This window comes from Pteropus alecto, unplaced genomic scaffold, assembly GCF_000325575.1.
Source record: "Pteropus alecto unplaced genomic scaffold, ASM32557v1 scaffold374, whole genome shotgun sequence".
NCBI lineage: Eukaryota > Metazoa > Chordata > Mammalia > Chiroptera > Pteropodidae > Pteropus > Pteropus alecto.
This window is the reverse complement of record NW_006434834.1, coordinates 135239-151888: the sequence shown is the minus strand read 5'-3', so window position 1 is coordinate 151888 and position 16650 is coordinate 135239. Positions and strand designations below refer to the sequence as shown.

Sequence of the window (16650 nt, the reverse complement as noted above, 5' to 3'; positions counted from 1 at the left end):
AGCATCCAAATAAGAAACGAAGAAGTCGAACTGTCACTATTTGTGGATGACATGATTTTCTATATAGAAAACCCTAAAGGTTCTACAAGAACACTACTAGAAACAATAAGCAAATACAGTAAAGTCTCTGGATGCAAAATCAATGTTCAAAAATCCATAACGTTCCTAAACTCTAATAACAAAGTGTCAGAAAAAGAAGTGGAAGAAATAATTACTTATGCAATTGCAACAAAAAGAATAAAATACCTGGCCTTAACGAAACATGTGAAGAACCTATATAATGAAAACTACAAGACCCTATTAAAAGAAATCGAAGAAGATATAAAGATATAAAAAGATATTCTGTGTTCTTGGATTCGAAGAATCAACATAGTTAAAATGACCTTATTACCTAAAGCATTATATAGATTTAATACAATCCCCATCAAAATCCCATCAGCTTTTTCAAAGAAATAGAACAAAAAATCATCAGATTTGTATGGAAGCACAAAAGATCCCGAATTGCCAAAGCCATCCTCAGAAAACAGAATGAGGCTGGAGGCATCACTCTGCCTGACTTCGAATTATACCACAAAGCGACAGTAATCAAAACAGCATGTATTGGCATAAAAATAAACCACACTGACCAGTGGAACAGACTCGAGACTCCAGAAGTAAACCCATATTTATATACGCAAATAATTTTAGACAAAATGCCAAAAACATACAGTGGAGAAAAGAAAGACTCATCAATAAATAGTGCTGGGAAAACTGGAAAGCCACCTGCAAAAGAATGAAACTATAGTGCTGCCTATCACCACACACCAGAATTATCTCAAAATGGATTAAGGACCTGAATGTAAGTCCTGAAACAATAAAATACATAGAAGAAAACATAGGAACTAAACTAAAGGACCTCGGGCTTAAAGAGAATTTTATTAATTTGACCTCAAAGGCAAGGGAAGTAAAAGCAAAAATAAATGAATGGGACTACATCAAACTAAAAAGTTTCTGCTCAGCAAAAGAAATCTTCAACAAAGTAAAGAGACAACTATCCGAATGGGAAAATATATTTGCAAGCAATATATTTGCAAGCAATAAGGGCTTAATATCCGAAATATACAAAGAACTCATATGACTCAATAACAACAAACAACAAATGATCCAATCAAAAAATGGGCAGAGGACCTGAACAGACACTTTTCCCTAGAGGACATACAAATGGCTAACAAATATTTGAAAACATGCTCAGCATCACTAGTTATTAGGGAAATGCAAATCAAAACCACAATGAGATACCACTTCATACCTGTTAGAATATCTTTAATCAACAGGATAAGTAATAACAAATGCTGGAGAGGATGCGGAGAAAAAGGAACCCTCATACACTGCTGGTGGGACTGCAAATTGGTATAGCCACTATGCAAAACAGTATGGAGGTTCCACAAAAAACTAAGAATTGATCTACCATGTGATCCACCAATCCCTCTACTGGGTATTTATCCCAAAGACTTGAAAATATACAAAAAGATATTTGCACACCAATATTCATAGCAGCGTTATTCATACTGGCCAGGACGTGGAAGCCCCCCAAGTGTCATAAGATAGACAACTGGCTAAAGAAGCTGTGGTACATATATACAATGGAATATTACTCAGCCGTAAGAAGAGATGAAATACTGCCATTTGCAACAACATGGATGGAACTTGAGATAATCATGCGAAGCAAAATAAGCCAGACAGAAAAAGTTGAAGATTGCATGATATCATTTATATGTGGGATATAAACCTAAAAGCAACAAAGGAACAGGATAAACAGAGACTCACGGACATCGATAATGGACTAGTGGTTATCAGAGGGTAGAGGGGAGGGGATACGGGGTATGTAGACCGCGGGAAAAAATTTAAATCATTTTTTCAATTAAAAAATAAGTAAATATATAAATAATTAATGTGTCTGTATTCCAGATGCTCACAGTCTAATGCGAAAGACTGGTATATAAGCAATGCCACTACAATGTGCTGAATTCATCTCAATTCACCTAGGGTAACCAGGAAAAGCTTAGTTGAGGAAGAAGGTAATGTTTTAACTAACACTTGAAGAGTAGGAACCATCAGGTGAATGAGGGGGCGTGGTGAGAGAGAAGAAAGGAGATACTTCAGCAGAAGTCCAGCAAGTAAAGGCTCAAGAGTATAGAAGATCAATGAAAGCACGTAATTTAGTATGACTAGTATAGGGAGGAGCTGAGACTGAGATGAGACTGGAAGCAGACCAGAGACAGGCTATAGAAGCCCATTTATGCTTTGCAAAATAGATGAAAAGGTTTCCAAATTTTCATGTTTCAGATTTTCATTTTCGTCTCCGGCAATACTACAAAGGACAGGTTCAAGAACGGCCAGTTAGGCAATCATTGCTATAGATTTGTGAGGGTGATAATGTGAACCGTGGGAAGGGAGTTAGAATCTGATTCCTTTTTAAAAATATTTTGAGATATTATTCACAAACATAAAACCATTTAACCATTTTAAAGCATATAATTCATTGCTGATTCCTTTTTAAAATAATTTATCTCCTGCTAGGCCCTTCTGCTTCTAGTTCAGTGAGAGAATAAATGAATAAATATAACTTAACTAGGAGAAATACTAGTTTTTTAAAGTCTTCACTTTTTTTATTAACAAAGAATTAAGCGATCATTGTAGAAATTCAGACAATACCAGTACTTAAGGTACAAAGTGTTTCCCTAATGAATAATCCCAACTATTCAAAGATAACCACTGTTAATTGATTGCTGCATATCCTTGTTTCACTATACCTATACACGCATTTACATAAAGCGTTTTTTAATATAAAAGGTGTCTGGAATAAAAAAGTACATATTGCTCTACATCTTGTTTTCCACATAACGTTGGCTTGGAATCCTCCTAAAAAGGCACGTTAATTTCTAGTTCCACTGTATGAGCCTGCTCGCTTCGCCATACCTTTAAAAATTGTATATTTTTTTATTTTACTTTTTACCATAACTGGTTTTAATTTGCTAGCTTGTTTTTCTTCTTATGGAATAGTTCGAATCTTCAGAAACAGAGAAGATGAGTTCTTTTTAAATTCACTTATTTTAAAAGTGGGTTTTTAGGTACTGTGTACTAGAGGAAACAGACATAGCATAAGACTGACTGACCTAAGATTTAGTCCTTGTTCAGTAACAGTTAACTGTGTAAGCTTAGGACCCGATTTTCCTCACCCATAAAACTAGAGAGCATAAATAATTACTAGTAATCCTTAAAGCTCTAAGAACATATGGCTTTAAGTCACAAATGGTTTCAAAACAAAATGGTAAAATTCCTGTTTGGATTGCTTAATGGTGAGTAAACAATACTGCATCTCCTCCACTTGCCAAAGCCATTAAACCCCACAAGGAGGGATCTTAGTTTTGTTCACTTATGAAAGCAAGCTCCTAGAACAGTGTCTAGCATGCTTGATATTTGGTAAATGATTGACAATGGTTAGATTTCCCTTCCGTAAATTGTTTCGAATCAATTATTTGGCAGCGTAATAAACCTGGTATAGTTTCGCTCTTCAGTTTAATTCTCACGTTTGTGAAGTGAAAATGCTATAAAATGCTTTTATATGTCTATAATGGAATTACATCTACTGACAGCAGACTCAGATATTCTACCCGCTGAACCTTAAGTCGTACTTCCCCCACCCATCTGATGGGGCCCATACTCGTGTCGAAACTTGTAGCTATGTATACGCACAGGCCTACAGAAGCCAGAATGTCACCTATCCCTACCCCCACTCCTAGACTCTATATCTCCGGAAGACAAGAAGTTAGTTTCTTTTCTCGCAAACGCCAGAACTCCAAAAACGGCAGAACTGGAGCCACCAAAGACGCAGAACCGGAGAACAACGGGGGTCGGGAAGGTGAAAACAGACCCTCTCAAGCCCGACTTTTTGAGAAAAGCCCGTGTTTCTGGAAACAGCGTCCTCACCTCCTTCTTTCTTTGGGCAGAGGCGGAGGGAACCCCATAAACGAGCAGCAGCGCCACCGCCATGGTTGCAGAGATACACCAAAACCACCAACGCGCTGCCATGTTCTCTCCTCTCCCTCCCAGAAATGAAACTTTCCTGGGGCTGGGACTGAGGGTTGGGCGTGAGAACAAGCACACCAGCCCCTTGGCCCTCCTCATTGGTCTAACTCAGCCCTACCAGGCGAACCCTCCCACATTACGTCACGGCGTTCTACTGCGAGACGCCCGCTAAAAGATGGTTAACTTTTAATTGGTCTCGGTTACCCAATAGAAAAAGGATAATCTGGAGGTTTTTCATTGGTTCGCTAAGAATGATGGCTCGCCGCTTTCATTTACGTTAAGTTGTCGCGCTTCGTGGCTCTTCAAACGCGCTTGCGCAGTTGTGAAGCTTGGCGGCTTTTCAGAATCCAAAATGGCTTAAGGTTGATGAAAGAGAGTTTTTTTTTCCCCAGAGACTCATTTAGAAGTCTTCGAAATCCACCTCTATCATATTATGTTCTAAAAAATTGGACCTATCCACGTGATTGATAGGAGCTATCTTAGTCCCTCATTTTGCTGCTAGAGTATTTGAAATCAAAATAACTTTTAAAAAACAAGAAAGCAAAAATATAATATCACTGAGGGAGATTTTGAAAAGAGCTTGTTAAATACCTTCTGTGTTCCTGGAATTTTGCCATGTTCACTGAACAGAGCGGATATAAAAGTTATTTTTGAAGTTTTTATGGCATTTTTAAAGTTAAATTTGATTACTTAAGACATCAAGAACTTAAATTTCAGGTTATACACAGCAAATACCTTCTTATTTTTTTATTATTTTGTTTAGAGGGAATAAGTGCAAAACTAAGGTTGTAAAGAAGCATTTCTGTCTTGAGTTTTTGTGTCATAGTCAGTTTTCATTAAACATCCAATTCCCTCATCTAAAAGATGATAAAAATCCTACATAGCTGAAGAAGTTTCCATTTATTTGACCCGGTTCTGTTTATTATAGTGGATTGTAAAACGGATGATTTCAATAGAGAATAATACTCAAGAGAAAAAAACACCAACAAAACAAAATCATTTACCTATAATTTAGATTTATTTTGATGATGTAGAATATCATATGACTACTCAGGTTCTGCTGAGAAACACAGAAAAATAATTTCATTATGTTGGTGAGGGAAGGAGATGAGTATGGATGGGAAAATAGCTGGTTCTGAAGTGAAGAGATGTGATCTAGAGATACAGAAAAATTAAAAACATTTACAGACACTCATAAAAAATATAAAATAAAAGTACAATGAGATGCTATATGATTCCATTTATGCGGCATTCTGGAAAGGGCAAATTCATAGGGACAGAGAACAGATCAGTGGCTATTGGGGGCTGGAGGTACAGAGAGGGATTAACTACAGTGGGGCCACAGGAGATTTTTGCAGTGAACTGTTCTGTTCGAAATTGTTGGGGTGTTTACACAGTCCATGCATTAGTCAAAACTTACAGAACTGTACACCACAAAAGAGTGAATTTTATTGCATGTAAATTTAACGAGTAAAATATCAAGGTAATTTTTTTAGAGTACACAGAGAAATCTAACTTACCATGTTAGCGAAAATTCAGTACATGCCGTCATCAATTCTATGGAGAAACAGACACACTCGTACATTTCTGGTGGGACTGCAAAGTGGTATAATATGTATTGAGGGTAATTTGACAATATCTAAAAAAAACCTACATATGCATTTATCCTTTGATCCAGTAATCCCACTTCTAAGAATTTGCTCCAATAATAAGAAAATAAATGGGCACAAAGTTATTCATTTCAGCATTATTTGTATTTGAGATATTCTCAAATCTACCTAAATGTTCAAATTTAAGAGACTGAGTCTAATGGCGCAAAAACACCATGGAGTATTTCAAAGCTTTTTTTTTAAAAAAAGAACAAGGAAGAGTTGTGTAAATTATATGAATTTTCAAGATTTATTGTTAAGTGAAAAAAAAGTACAAAGAAATATACATATTATGCTACATTTGTGTATAATACAAGAGGAAATATATACATATTTACCCATTTTTGCAAAAGGAAACAAAGAAACTAATGATATTGGTTGCCTATAGGAGGTGGAGGAAATGAAGTGGAACAGTTATGGGAGGGAATGACTCTTCTCTAAATTGCACCAGTTCGTATAGTTTTGACTTTTGAAATAATGTTAATATTTTTTAATTATCAAAATATAAAAGCCAATCATGTGATTTGTAAGATGAAAAAATTTCTGGAAATGAATGGTGGTGATGGTTGCACAACAATGTGAATGTACTTAATGCCACTGAACTAGATACTTTAAAATAGTTAAAATGGCAAATTTAATGTTATGTATATTTTACCACAATTTAAAAAGTAAATTTTAAATTTTACAAATCAAATCAGTACGACTGGGAAAATAACTTAAATTATATACAGACAGAAAAAGGGAGCCCAACTCTTTTTCAAATGAGAAACAACTACACTAAAATAAACAAAATAACCCTAATATGAATAACTTATTAACACACTACTTTAATTATATGCCATTACTCTAAAGAAAAAAATAACTATAACCAAATCTTGAACTCTACTAAGTAGGTTTATTTTTCATGGTCAAATGAGTATAGCAATTCTGATAATAGATTGTGTGTAATATGATATGTAAAAACATTGGTGTTGTTGAGAGTCAGGATTTTCACTGTGAAAGAAGGGAGTTAAAGAATATAAAATGTGGGAAAATAAAGAAGAATTTTGGGGAGTTGGACTAGAATTGGAGGTATTAGTATAAACTTGTCGTTCATAACATATCTTTCTAGCTCTATACGCTGAAAAGACTAGAAGCAATGACACTTCAATATAATTAAGCACGCCTAGTGTCAAATCTAGGTTGCTGAATGCCACCCCTAAAAGAAATTTGGGCTCCTTAGAAAAATGCCTGATTCCAGTGCTTGGGCAGGGAAAATACAAGATGGGCCTTCAACACCTTGTGTCAGAAAATAATAATGTGCTCAAAAAACAATGGAGACATGTCAAAAAAGACAGCTGGAAGGGAATCCTACTGACCACATTTAGCATTATTGTTCATTAAAATAAATCATGATAGTAATGGATTATAACCTATTGAATCCATGAATCCACACTGATAATGAACAAGTAAATAGGAGAGACGATAAAATTCCTCTTACAGTAGAACATCCACTATTAAATATAGGAAGAATGATAGAGTTAGAAAATCACCATTTTGCAATTTTCAAACTAATAATTGACTTAGCCAAAAATCATCAATGGATATAAAAACTAGTAGGTGAAAGCTTGATGAAGTTTAGGATATTTACATAGTTTTGACGTATTCTTCACATTACTTATTAATTACAAGGGGGAAAAAACCAGTAACTTTATAGTGTAGGCACTTGAAGGGCACTCCTTCGACCAAATGATTAAAGTTGGATTACCAATAATGGGACAATCTAATATTATATGCTTCCTGATAAGATGCCTTAAGAAGACATGTCTGTTAGTATTCCTGCCACAAGTGCATAAATTGAATATAATCGCGAGGAAACATCAAGCACACACAATTTGAGGGAATTTTCACAAAATAGTTGTCTTGTATTCTTCAAAAATATTACAGAATACAGACCTGTGGCATCAGTAGATCGATTACCAGTTCTGTCACTTAAAATTGCCCAATCTTGATCTTCTACCAGTCGTTTAAGGATTTTGCACCTCACTTCCTTCATATGTAAAATTTCGAGAAAATTTACATGAGTGAGAAAAAAATTAATGTCATGAAAGACAAAGAAAGGCTAAGGAACTATTCGATTTATTTATTTATTTTATTTATTTAATTTTTTTAAGGAACCATTCAATTTAAAAGGAGACTAAAGACACTTGTCAACTAATTTCAACCCAGGCACCTGGATTGAATTCTGGATAGAAACATTGGAACAACTGGTGAAACTGGAATATGAGCTGTATTGTATCTATATGAACATTTCTGAATTTGATAACTGTACTGTGGTTATGTAAGAGAATATCTTACTCTTACAAAATGAACCCTGAAGTATTAATAGGTAAAAGCACATGCTGCATGCAAGTTATTCTCAAATGGTTCAGAAAACAATGTGTGTACACACACACACACACACACACACACACACACACATACACAGAACACATGGGATAAAATATTACTCAGTGTTGGAACTTGTTAATGGGTATACAGGAATTCTCCCCCACCACCAGTTTTATTCTGAAAATATCCAAACATACAGAAAAAGTCAAAGAATTGTACCCTGAACACCCACCAAGATTTTACAATCAACAATTTGTTAAATTGCTTCATCACACATTTATCTACATATTACGAATTCTTTTTACTATTCTTGTAACTTTTCTCTAAATTTGAAATCATTTAAAAATTACAAGTTAAACGACTTAGTATGTAGTAACAGGAGACAAAAATAATTGAAGTGAAGGTAGTTTGAGGGGAACAGAAAGAACTGCTAGCGTGGAGGGAGATACAAGCTCAAGCCTCTGAAACACTCTATCTCCAAGCTGGTGCCATTGATGACTCAATCGAAGATCAAGGTCTCAGCTCTCCTCCATGGAGTCCTACACGGAGGGGTGTCTCTCAATCTTCAGTAAATACCATTATGCGTCATTTATAAAGCGTGAAACTACATTTCCCAAAAGGCCTTTATCTTTCCGCGTTGCAAAGGTTGCGATTTCTATAGGTTTTTTACAGATCTCGCGTGATTTCATTACATCTCATTAAAGTTCTCTGGCGGAAGCCATTTTGTTTTTCAGGGGTCTTTGCAAGGGTGTTTGACGCCAAGGTCCAAGCAGCAGCTGCAGTTGCCGCAGTTCTGTCTTCAGCTTCACGATGTTTCCCTTGGCCAAAAACGCCCTAAGTCGTCTCCGAGGTGAGCAAAAATTGTGAGCAAATAATTTTCAATCGCCTTTTATCCATTTGTCCTCGTGGTCGCTCGTGCCCTTTCCCTCCAGCCTCATCCCGACCTTGTAATTCTAAATGCTTAGTCTCTTTTCTCGCCCCAAGCTATTGAGAAGAAGTCCTTAGCATTAGCTTAATCACCCCGTGATTCTGCTGCGATTCACAGCTCTCTATTACCGACGTCATGTTCTATCCTTGCTTTTTCAGTAATCTAACGATTTCAGGGAAGTACACACTTGGTGGACACCTCTTGTTCCTTAGGTAATTTTGTTAATTTTAGCTTTGGGGATACATTTACCCCAAAAGAGAAAAGTCTTCTCTTCAATTCCTATAACCATAACGGAAGGAAACTATAAATATAGCTGTTCATCTGGTTTCATCGCAAGGAGACAACCTAAATGGTAGCCGTGCAGCTTTTATGTTGTTTGTGGGTTAGTAGCTGCCACGAAAGCAATTGCGGTTATTTTTATCTAAGAATTAGGCAGGTGCAGGGAAATTTTAAGAACAGCGTTATGTATTGAGAATGCATTGAGAGAGACAAGTTATTTTCATGCTCCATTTGCACGGAAGGTCACCTTGAATAAAGTGAGTTTTTTAAACAATGAAAGTGACTGTAAGCTATTATCCTTTAGCTTCTTTAGCCATATTATTTCCAGTTTACAGAGTAATTGGAGGTATTACTAGATCTGTTCTGAACACTCAAGCAGATTTGACAACCAAAAAGTAGTTGCCTGACTGTTTTTGTAATCCTAAAGCCCTAGCTCTTATCTCTTTCACATTGGGCAAATGATTTAACCTCTCTGAACCTCGTTTTCCTCCTTTGTACAAGGGGTTTAGTAAATAAAACCTACCTCATAGAATTCTTGCAGATTATATCAGATTACCAATAGGCGGTAACTAAACCATTTCTTGTCACAGAGGAGAGGTCTAAGGAAATCCACTTGGGTGACCTGAGCGTTGAAGTCAGGAGATGTTTTAGAATTGTTAAGTAATCTTAATTTCTTTGCCCTTTGAGCAGGTAGGGCCTTGTAACTCGGGAAAAGGTTTTTTTGTTTGTGTGTGTGTGTGTGTGTGTGTAATTTACAAACTCATTTTTTAACTGCTCTAGAGCAGAATATATTATGAAATGTTTGTAAATTTGCTCATCCTAAGTGTGACTAAAGGCAAAAAGAAAATTGTGAGGCGGTTGAGAAGAAACCATTAATGGGCAAATAACTATCCTGAAATAACTCATTGTATCTTATAGAAGCAAATATGTTCTTAAGTGCTAGTGAATGGGCAAGATTGCTGTTTCTTTAATATGCTTTCTGTTAGTACATAAGTACCTTTTGAGGCTTGAAACAATAAAGACCTGCTATGTAGATTGGAGGGGAATTATTAAAACAGCTGGAATGAACAAACAAAACGAACAGTGTCATAGTTACAGAGAACAAACTGATGGTTGCTAGTTAGGAGGGTTGGGGGCTGGGTGAAAAAGGTGAAAAGGATTCATAAGTATAAGTTGGCAGTTACAAAATAGTCATGGGGATGTAAAGTGTAAAGTACAGCATAGGGAATATAGTCAATAATATTTTAATAACTATGGTGTCAGGTGGGTACTAGACTAATGGGGAGAACATTTCATAAGTTATATAAATGTCTAACCATTATGATGTACACTTGAAACTAATATATTGAATGCCAACTGTACTTGAAAAATGGAAATTATTGGAAAGAAAAAACAGGTGGAAATTGCATTTTACAGTCTGGGCTCTTTCCCAAACCCTCCTGAGTGTCTCCAAAGGCAGTTTGAAAACTGTTTCTACTAAAACAATAGTAAAAGCAAAGTTCTAATGTTGTCATTCTGCTCGAAAACCTTTACCAAAAAAGTGGACTTCTGTGATCCTTTCTAGTTTTATCCCATTACTTGTATACATACCTCATCCTTCATCCAAATTAATTAGTTTTCTAGTACACTGGAATCTTCTGTCTCTACCATTTTTCAGGTTCCCCTTTCCCACGTCTACATAACCAAATCCTACCTGATATTCAAAATGCTTAACATTCTACTTCCTTGTATTACAGTGTTTTGAGTTTACATGTCTAATATCTTCCTCTAGACTGGAAGATACTTGAGGACAGGGTCTGTCTCTTAAATATTTTCATTTACCTCTTTTAGCATGGTGATTAGTAATTTTTTAAAAAATCAAGATTACTCTAGGTTTTGGAGGTTTTTTTTTGTTTTTTTGTTTTTTTGTTTTTTTTAATTTTAAGGTTTATGACCTTAAAGTTCATTTTGAGTTTATTCACCCTTTTATGTTGTAAGTTGTTGAGCACTGCTAAATAAACTTTAGTGAAAATATATGTCATAAATACTCAAATTAATGAATAGGAGGTTATACAAATACGGTTTGTGGTGAATGTTATATCATCTGTTCTTTGCTACTCACCCCCTGCAAGATTTATTATGAAAACTTTCAGACATACATAAAAGTTGGAATAACTGTATGGTGAACATCCATATACCCTCCACATAGATTCTACAATTAACATTTTGCTATATATTTTTTCACATGTCTATCCATATGTCAATTCATCTAATTTTTGATGATTTTCAAAGTACGTTACTTTTAGCTATAATATGTTTTTTTAACATTTTATTGAACTACATAGTACTGTAAAGTTAACTTCTTTGGCTTTCTTGATTAGCAATATCAATCATATATGTTCTCTTTTCCTGATAATTCATAGATACGCTTCTGTATGTATTTTTTTTTCTTTAAGTTCAAAGCATTCAGCAAACAATGGCAAGGCAGATCCATCAGAAACGGACACCTGATTTCCATGACAAATATGGCAATGCTGTATTAGCTAGTGGAGCCACTTTCTGTGTTGCTACATGGACATATGTAAGTATTATTGATTGATAATTTCTGGTTTAGATGTTTTTCATTCCCATGAATTTCATGTATTAAAAATGTTTTCACACAGTACTATACATTTCTAGTTAGGAGGGACTTTAGAGATTTTCTAATGTAATCACCCACCCAGTGCAGGAAATTTTTTCAACATTTAGTATTGATCCATCATCTGTTCTTAACATTTACAATAATAGGTTGCATACTGGATCGCAAAGCAGCCCTTTCCATGTTGTATAACTGTTTAAGGATCCTACATTGAGTTAAAAATCTGCCTCCATATTCTACCCATAATTCCATTTCAACACAGAAATTCTGATCTCCTTTCCATGTATCAACCATTAGATGTTAGAAAATTACTATCATGTGTCTTGGATCTTCTCTTTTATATTAAACATCCTTAGTTCTGTCAGTCATTTTTTGTTATATGGTTTCCAGGGTTTTCACCTTCTGGGTCACCTTCCTTCACTTAATTAGTTTTTCTTCTAAATTCCGCCATCAAAACTGAGTATATTTCTGAAGGATGAGATATAAAGTGACTTGCTTTCAGTATTTTAGGGGTTTGTTTTTTTTTTTTTTTTTTTTACATCTTACATTTGACAATCTACTTGTCACTACTTGCTGGTTAAAAGTAGGAGTCTTGAAGTTATACTAAATATATAAATTGACTTTAAAAGATATCAATCAACATGCCTTAATAAACAAAGACTATTAATAGGCCTTTTTCATTTTTATTTTGATCTTTCTGAAATCAGATATACTATTAAAATAAGCATGTATACTTAGAGTAAATAGATGTCGAACAAATGTATAATTGGGGCAGTTTTGGAGATGAAGTTCTTCATAAAGGCATATTACAGAAGTGCTCTTTGGCAATATTTAGGTAGTTGTGGTTGAGTAAAGCAACATTTTGAGGAGGTAGTATTAAAATGTGATATAAACTTGTGTTAAAGAAAATAAGATATTCGGTTCAGTTGTTCAATAACCATATGTGGCTAGTGGCTACTGTTTTGGCCAATGCTGATAGAGAATATTTCCTTTATCTCAGGAAGTTTTATTGAACAGCATCGCGTTAGGGAATTAGGATAGCAATTATGTTTGCCGATAGGGAGTACACTATATCCCACTCGAGTTTCTCTGTTTTTTTTAACCTATAGAGTAGAATACCTTTGTCACTCTTAAGAAATAGTCTCCATGGGAGATTGGACTCCAATTTAAACATATAACTGACTGCATTTTAATTCTTACAGACAGCAACACAAATTGGAATAGAATGGAACCTGTCCCCTGTTGGGAGAGTCACCCCAAAGGAATGGAGAGATCAGTAATCATCCCAGCTGGTGTCATACTGAATTGTTTCAAAACCAACTCATAATTGATGCCAAGTGAAAGTGCTGTGTACCCATTAAAATATGGCATAATTAAAGAAATAAAGTATATTTGAAACCTTCATTGTAGGTTTCTTTTGTGAATGAAATCAAGCTTGATTACTTTTCATTTATTTAACCTTTGCGTTAATATTAAAATCCAAACACTATACAACTTCTTAGATAGCTTTTCTATATGAAGTAATGTGAAAGGAAAATCTGGCAACATTTGGTGAAATTTGGCAACATTCACCTGGAAGTCAACTTTACAGTAAGGCTGAAATTATAGTTCGTAAATAAATGATTACAGAGTTATTTTAGGTTATCACTGAGCTAAAATCTAGATCTTGGTTATGCCTACAACTTTCTATCTCCCTTTTATGTTTGTATTTGGAATTGGCATTATTTTTGCTCCTACCAAGAGAACTTAGAGTGTCACCAGACCCAAGGGAAGAATGGTCCTATCAAATGTACTCCTAGGATGTCTGAAGACTAGATAGTTCCTTGGTTGCCTTGGCACATTTAATTCGACCTTTAGATTTTTCAGCATTTTTAACAGTAAGCCATATTGTGTGTTCCTCTCTCATAGTTAGATTTTTTTCTGTCACCACATATTTTTGACCCCTTTTACCCCATTCTACCTCCCTTTTCAGCATTTTTGAGAGATTTATGATGTAAAAGAAAAGATCTGTTAAATATGGTTTTTCACTTTTCTAACAGAGGCCTCTGCTTTTGGCTTTCTGTAATTATATTAACTTTTGGATTTGTGGATTATCCTGAATTCAGTATGACATTGGATTTTATATGTAAAATACTAACTGAAGAAAACATGCTTTTTTACTCCCTTGGCCAAAGGCTATAAAGTAAGCCTCATGTAGTAGTTTATTGATAGAGTTCAAGGAAGCAGAAAGTGGAATTTCAGTTGAGTAACCTATAGTAGTTAAATTAGAGATTTCTAAAATTCACTTATCTGGTACTATTAACAGATAAGTGGCTTTTAGGAATCCCCAAATTTACCTGATGTAGATAAAGATTTATATTTAACATTTGAAAAATTTATACTTATTACATGAATTACAGGCATACCTTGGTATTGTGAGTTCAGTTCCAGACCATGACAATAAAGTGAATATCACAAAGCGAGTCACATGAATTTTTTGGCTTCCCAGTGCATATGAAAGTTATGTTTATGCTATACTGTAGTCTATTAAGTGTGCAATATCATGTCTAAAAAACAAAGTACATACCTTTAAACGTATTGGTAAAAATTGCTAACTAAACCTTTAGGAAGTCAATCTTTGCTGGTGGAGGGTCTTATCTTGACATTGATAGCTGCTAACTGATCAGGGTGGTAAGTTGCTGAAGGTTGGGGTGTTTATGGCAGTTTAAGACAATAAAATTTGCCACATCAGTCATTCCTTTCATGAATAATTTCTTGGGAGCACGTGATGCTGTTTGATAGCACTTTACCTACAATAGAATTTTCAAAATTTGGGGTCAATCCTCTCAAACCCTGCCACTGGTTTATTAACTAAAGTTATATAATATTTTAAATCCTTTGTTGTCATTTTAACAATATAACATCTTCACCAGGAGGAGATTCTCAAGAAACCCTTTTGCTCATCCATAAGTAATTTCTCATCCATTAAAGTTTTATCATGAGATTAAAGAAATTTAGTCATAACTTCAGGCTCCATTTTAATTCTAGTTCTCTAGAATTATATTTAGAGATTCCTAAAAGCAGTTACTTTCTCCACTGAAGTCTTGAATCCCCTCAAAATCATCCATAAGGGTTGGAATAAACTTCCAGACACCTGTTAATGGTATTTTGACCTCTTCCCATGAATTGTGAATGTTTTTAATGGCATCTGGAATGGTGAATCCTTTCCAGAAAGTTTCAACTGACTTTGCTCAGATCCATCAGAGGACTCACTGTGGCAGTTATAGCCTTACAAAATGCATTTCTTAAAAAAACTTGAAAGTTGAAATTACCCCTTGACCCATGGGCTACAGAATCAATGTTGTATTGGCAGACTTGAAAATAATATAAACCTTGTACATCTTCATCAGATGACTAGGTACATTATTAATACTAATTTTTAACAGCCATATTGTGGCTAGGTACATTATTAATAAGCAGTAATATTTTGAAAGGAAGTTGTTTTTCTGAGCAACAACAGTGGGCTTAAAATATTCAGTAAGCCATATTGTAAACAGATGTCCTGTCATCTAAGCTTGTTTTGTTTATAGAACACAGGCAGGGTAGATTTAACTTAATTCTTGAGGACCCTATGATTTTCTGAATGATAACGGCATTGGCTTCAACTTAAAGCCACCAGCTGCATTAGCCCCTGAAAAGAGCCTGATCTTTAAAGCCAAGCACTGACTTTTCTTTAGCTATTAAAGTCCTAGATGGCATCTTCCAATATAAGGCTGTTTCGTCTACATTGAAAATGTTAAGTGTAGCCACCTTCATTAATTATTTTAGCTAGATCTTCTAGATAACTTGCTATAGATTTGACATTAGCACTTGCTGCTTCACCCTGTACTTTTATGTTATGGAGACAGCTTTCCTTAAATGTGAACCAACCTCTGCTAGTTCCAAATTTTCTTCAGCTTCCTCATCTCAGCATTCAAAGAGTTGAGAGGGCCTTGGTTTGGGTTTAGCTTCAGCTTAAGAAAATGTGGCTGGTTTAATCTATCCAGACAACTATAACTGTGTAGTGTCCATATAAGCAATAAGGCTGTTTTGCTTTCTTATTATTAGTGTGTTCATTGGAGTGGCACTTTTAATTTCCCTCAAGAACTTTTCCTTTGTACTTACAACTAGGCTGTTTGGCACAAAAGGCCTAGCTTTCAGCCTGTCTCAGCTTTCAATGTGTCTTCCTCATTTCTAGCTTTTGATTTAAAGTGAGAGAGATGTGACTCTTCCTTTCACTTGAACACTCAGAGGCCATTGTAGGGTTATTAGTTGGCCTAGTTTCAATGTCGTTGTCTCTCAGGGAATAGGGAGCCCTTGAAGAGAGGGAGATGTGAATGGCTGGTGAATTGAGCAGTCAGAGCACACATAACCTTTACTGATTAAGTTCGCCATCTTATATGGGAATGGTTCAGGACACCCCAAGATAAATTATAATAGTAACATCAAAGATCACTGATCACAGATCACCATACTCAAATACTTATAACCTTGAGACATGATTAAGCAAAATGAACATGTCTTTAAGGAAGTTTCAACCTTCCATTAGATTATTACCTTTTTGTTGCTGAATTGGCACTAATGGAAGTTTCAACCTTCCATTAGATTATTACCTTTTTGTTGCTGAATTGGCACTAATACCACTTTGTAAGAATTTTTAACAACTGGAGGTCATTTTCAGTGATTTGTACCACTTCTGTCAGGTAAGGGATCGTTAGCTC

At 35.2% G+C, this 16650-nt stretch overlaps 2 protein-coding genes across 2 annotated transcripts in view; one reads left to right on the top strand and one right to left on the bottom strand.

The window, feature by feature from the left end:
• Nucleotides 1-4254, bottom strand: part of MAGT1 (magnesium transporter 1) — a 43148-nt gene extending 38894 nt beyond the window's left edge. Inside the window, exon 1 of the mRNA XM_006910201.2 lies at nucleotides 3970-4254. Coding sequence (XP_006910263.1) covers nucleotides 3970-4167 — 198 coding nt within the window. The 5' untranslated portion in view covers nucleotides 4168-4254. The remainder of the gene's footprint in view (nucleotides 1-3969) is intronic.
• A 4524-nt stretch (nucleotides 4255-8778) lies between these two features.
• On the top strand, nucleotides 8779-13315 carry LOC102888814 (cytochrome c oxidase subunit 7B, mitochondrial). The gene is made up of 3 exons (XM_006910200.3): nucleotides 8779-8937; nucleotides 11730-11854; nucleotides 13114-13315. Exons 1-3 carry the CDS (start codon nucleotides 8898-8900, stop codon nucleotides 13189-13191), a joined length of 243 nt encoding a protein of 80 aa, XP_006910262.1. The 5' UTR covers nucleotides 8779-8897; the 3' UTR covers nucleotides 13192-13315.
• Nucleotides 13316-16650: the final 3335 nt, after the last annotated feature.

Excerpts from the sequence above, each read along its gene's own strand:
- LOC102888814 (XM_006910200.3), top strand. The coding sequence starts at position 8,898 with ATGTTTCCCTTGGCCAAAAACGCCCTAAGTCGTCTCCGAG. Across the intron at positions 8,938-11,729 it reads CGCCCTAAGTCGTCTCCGAG|TTCAAAGCATTCAGCAAACA; the intron begins GTGAGCAAAAAT and ends TTTTTCTTTAAG. Across the intron at positions 11,855-13,113 it reads GTGTTGCTACATGGACATAT|ACAGCAACACAAATTGGAAT; the intron begins GTAAGTATTATT and ends TAATTCTTACAG.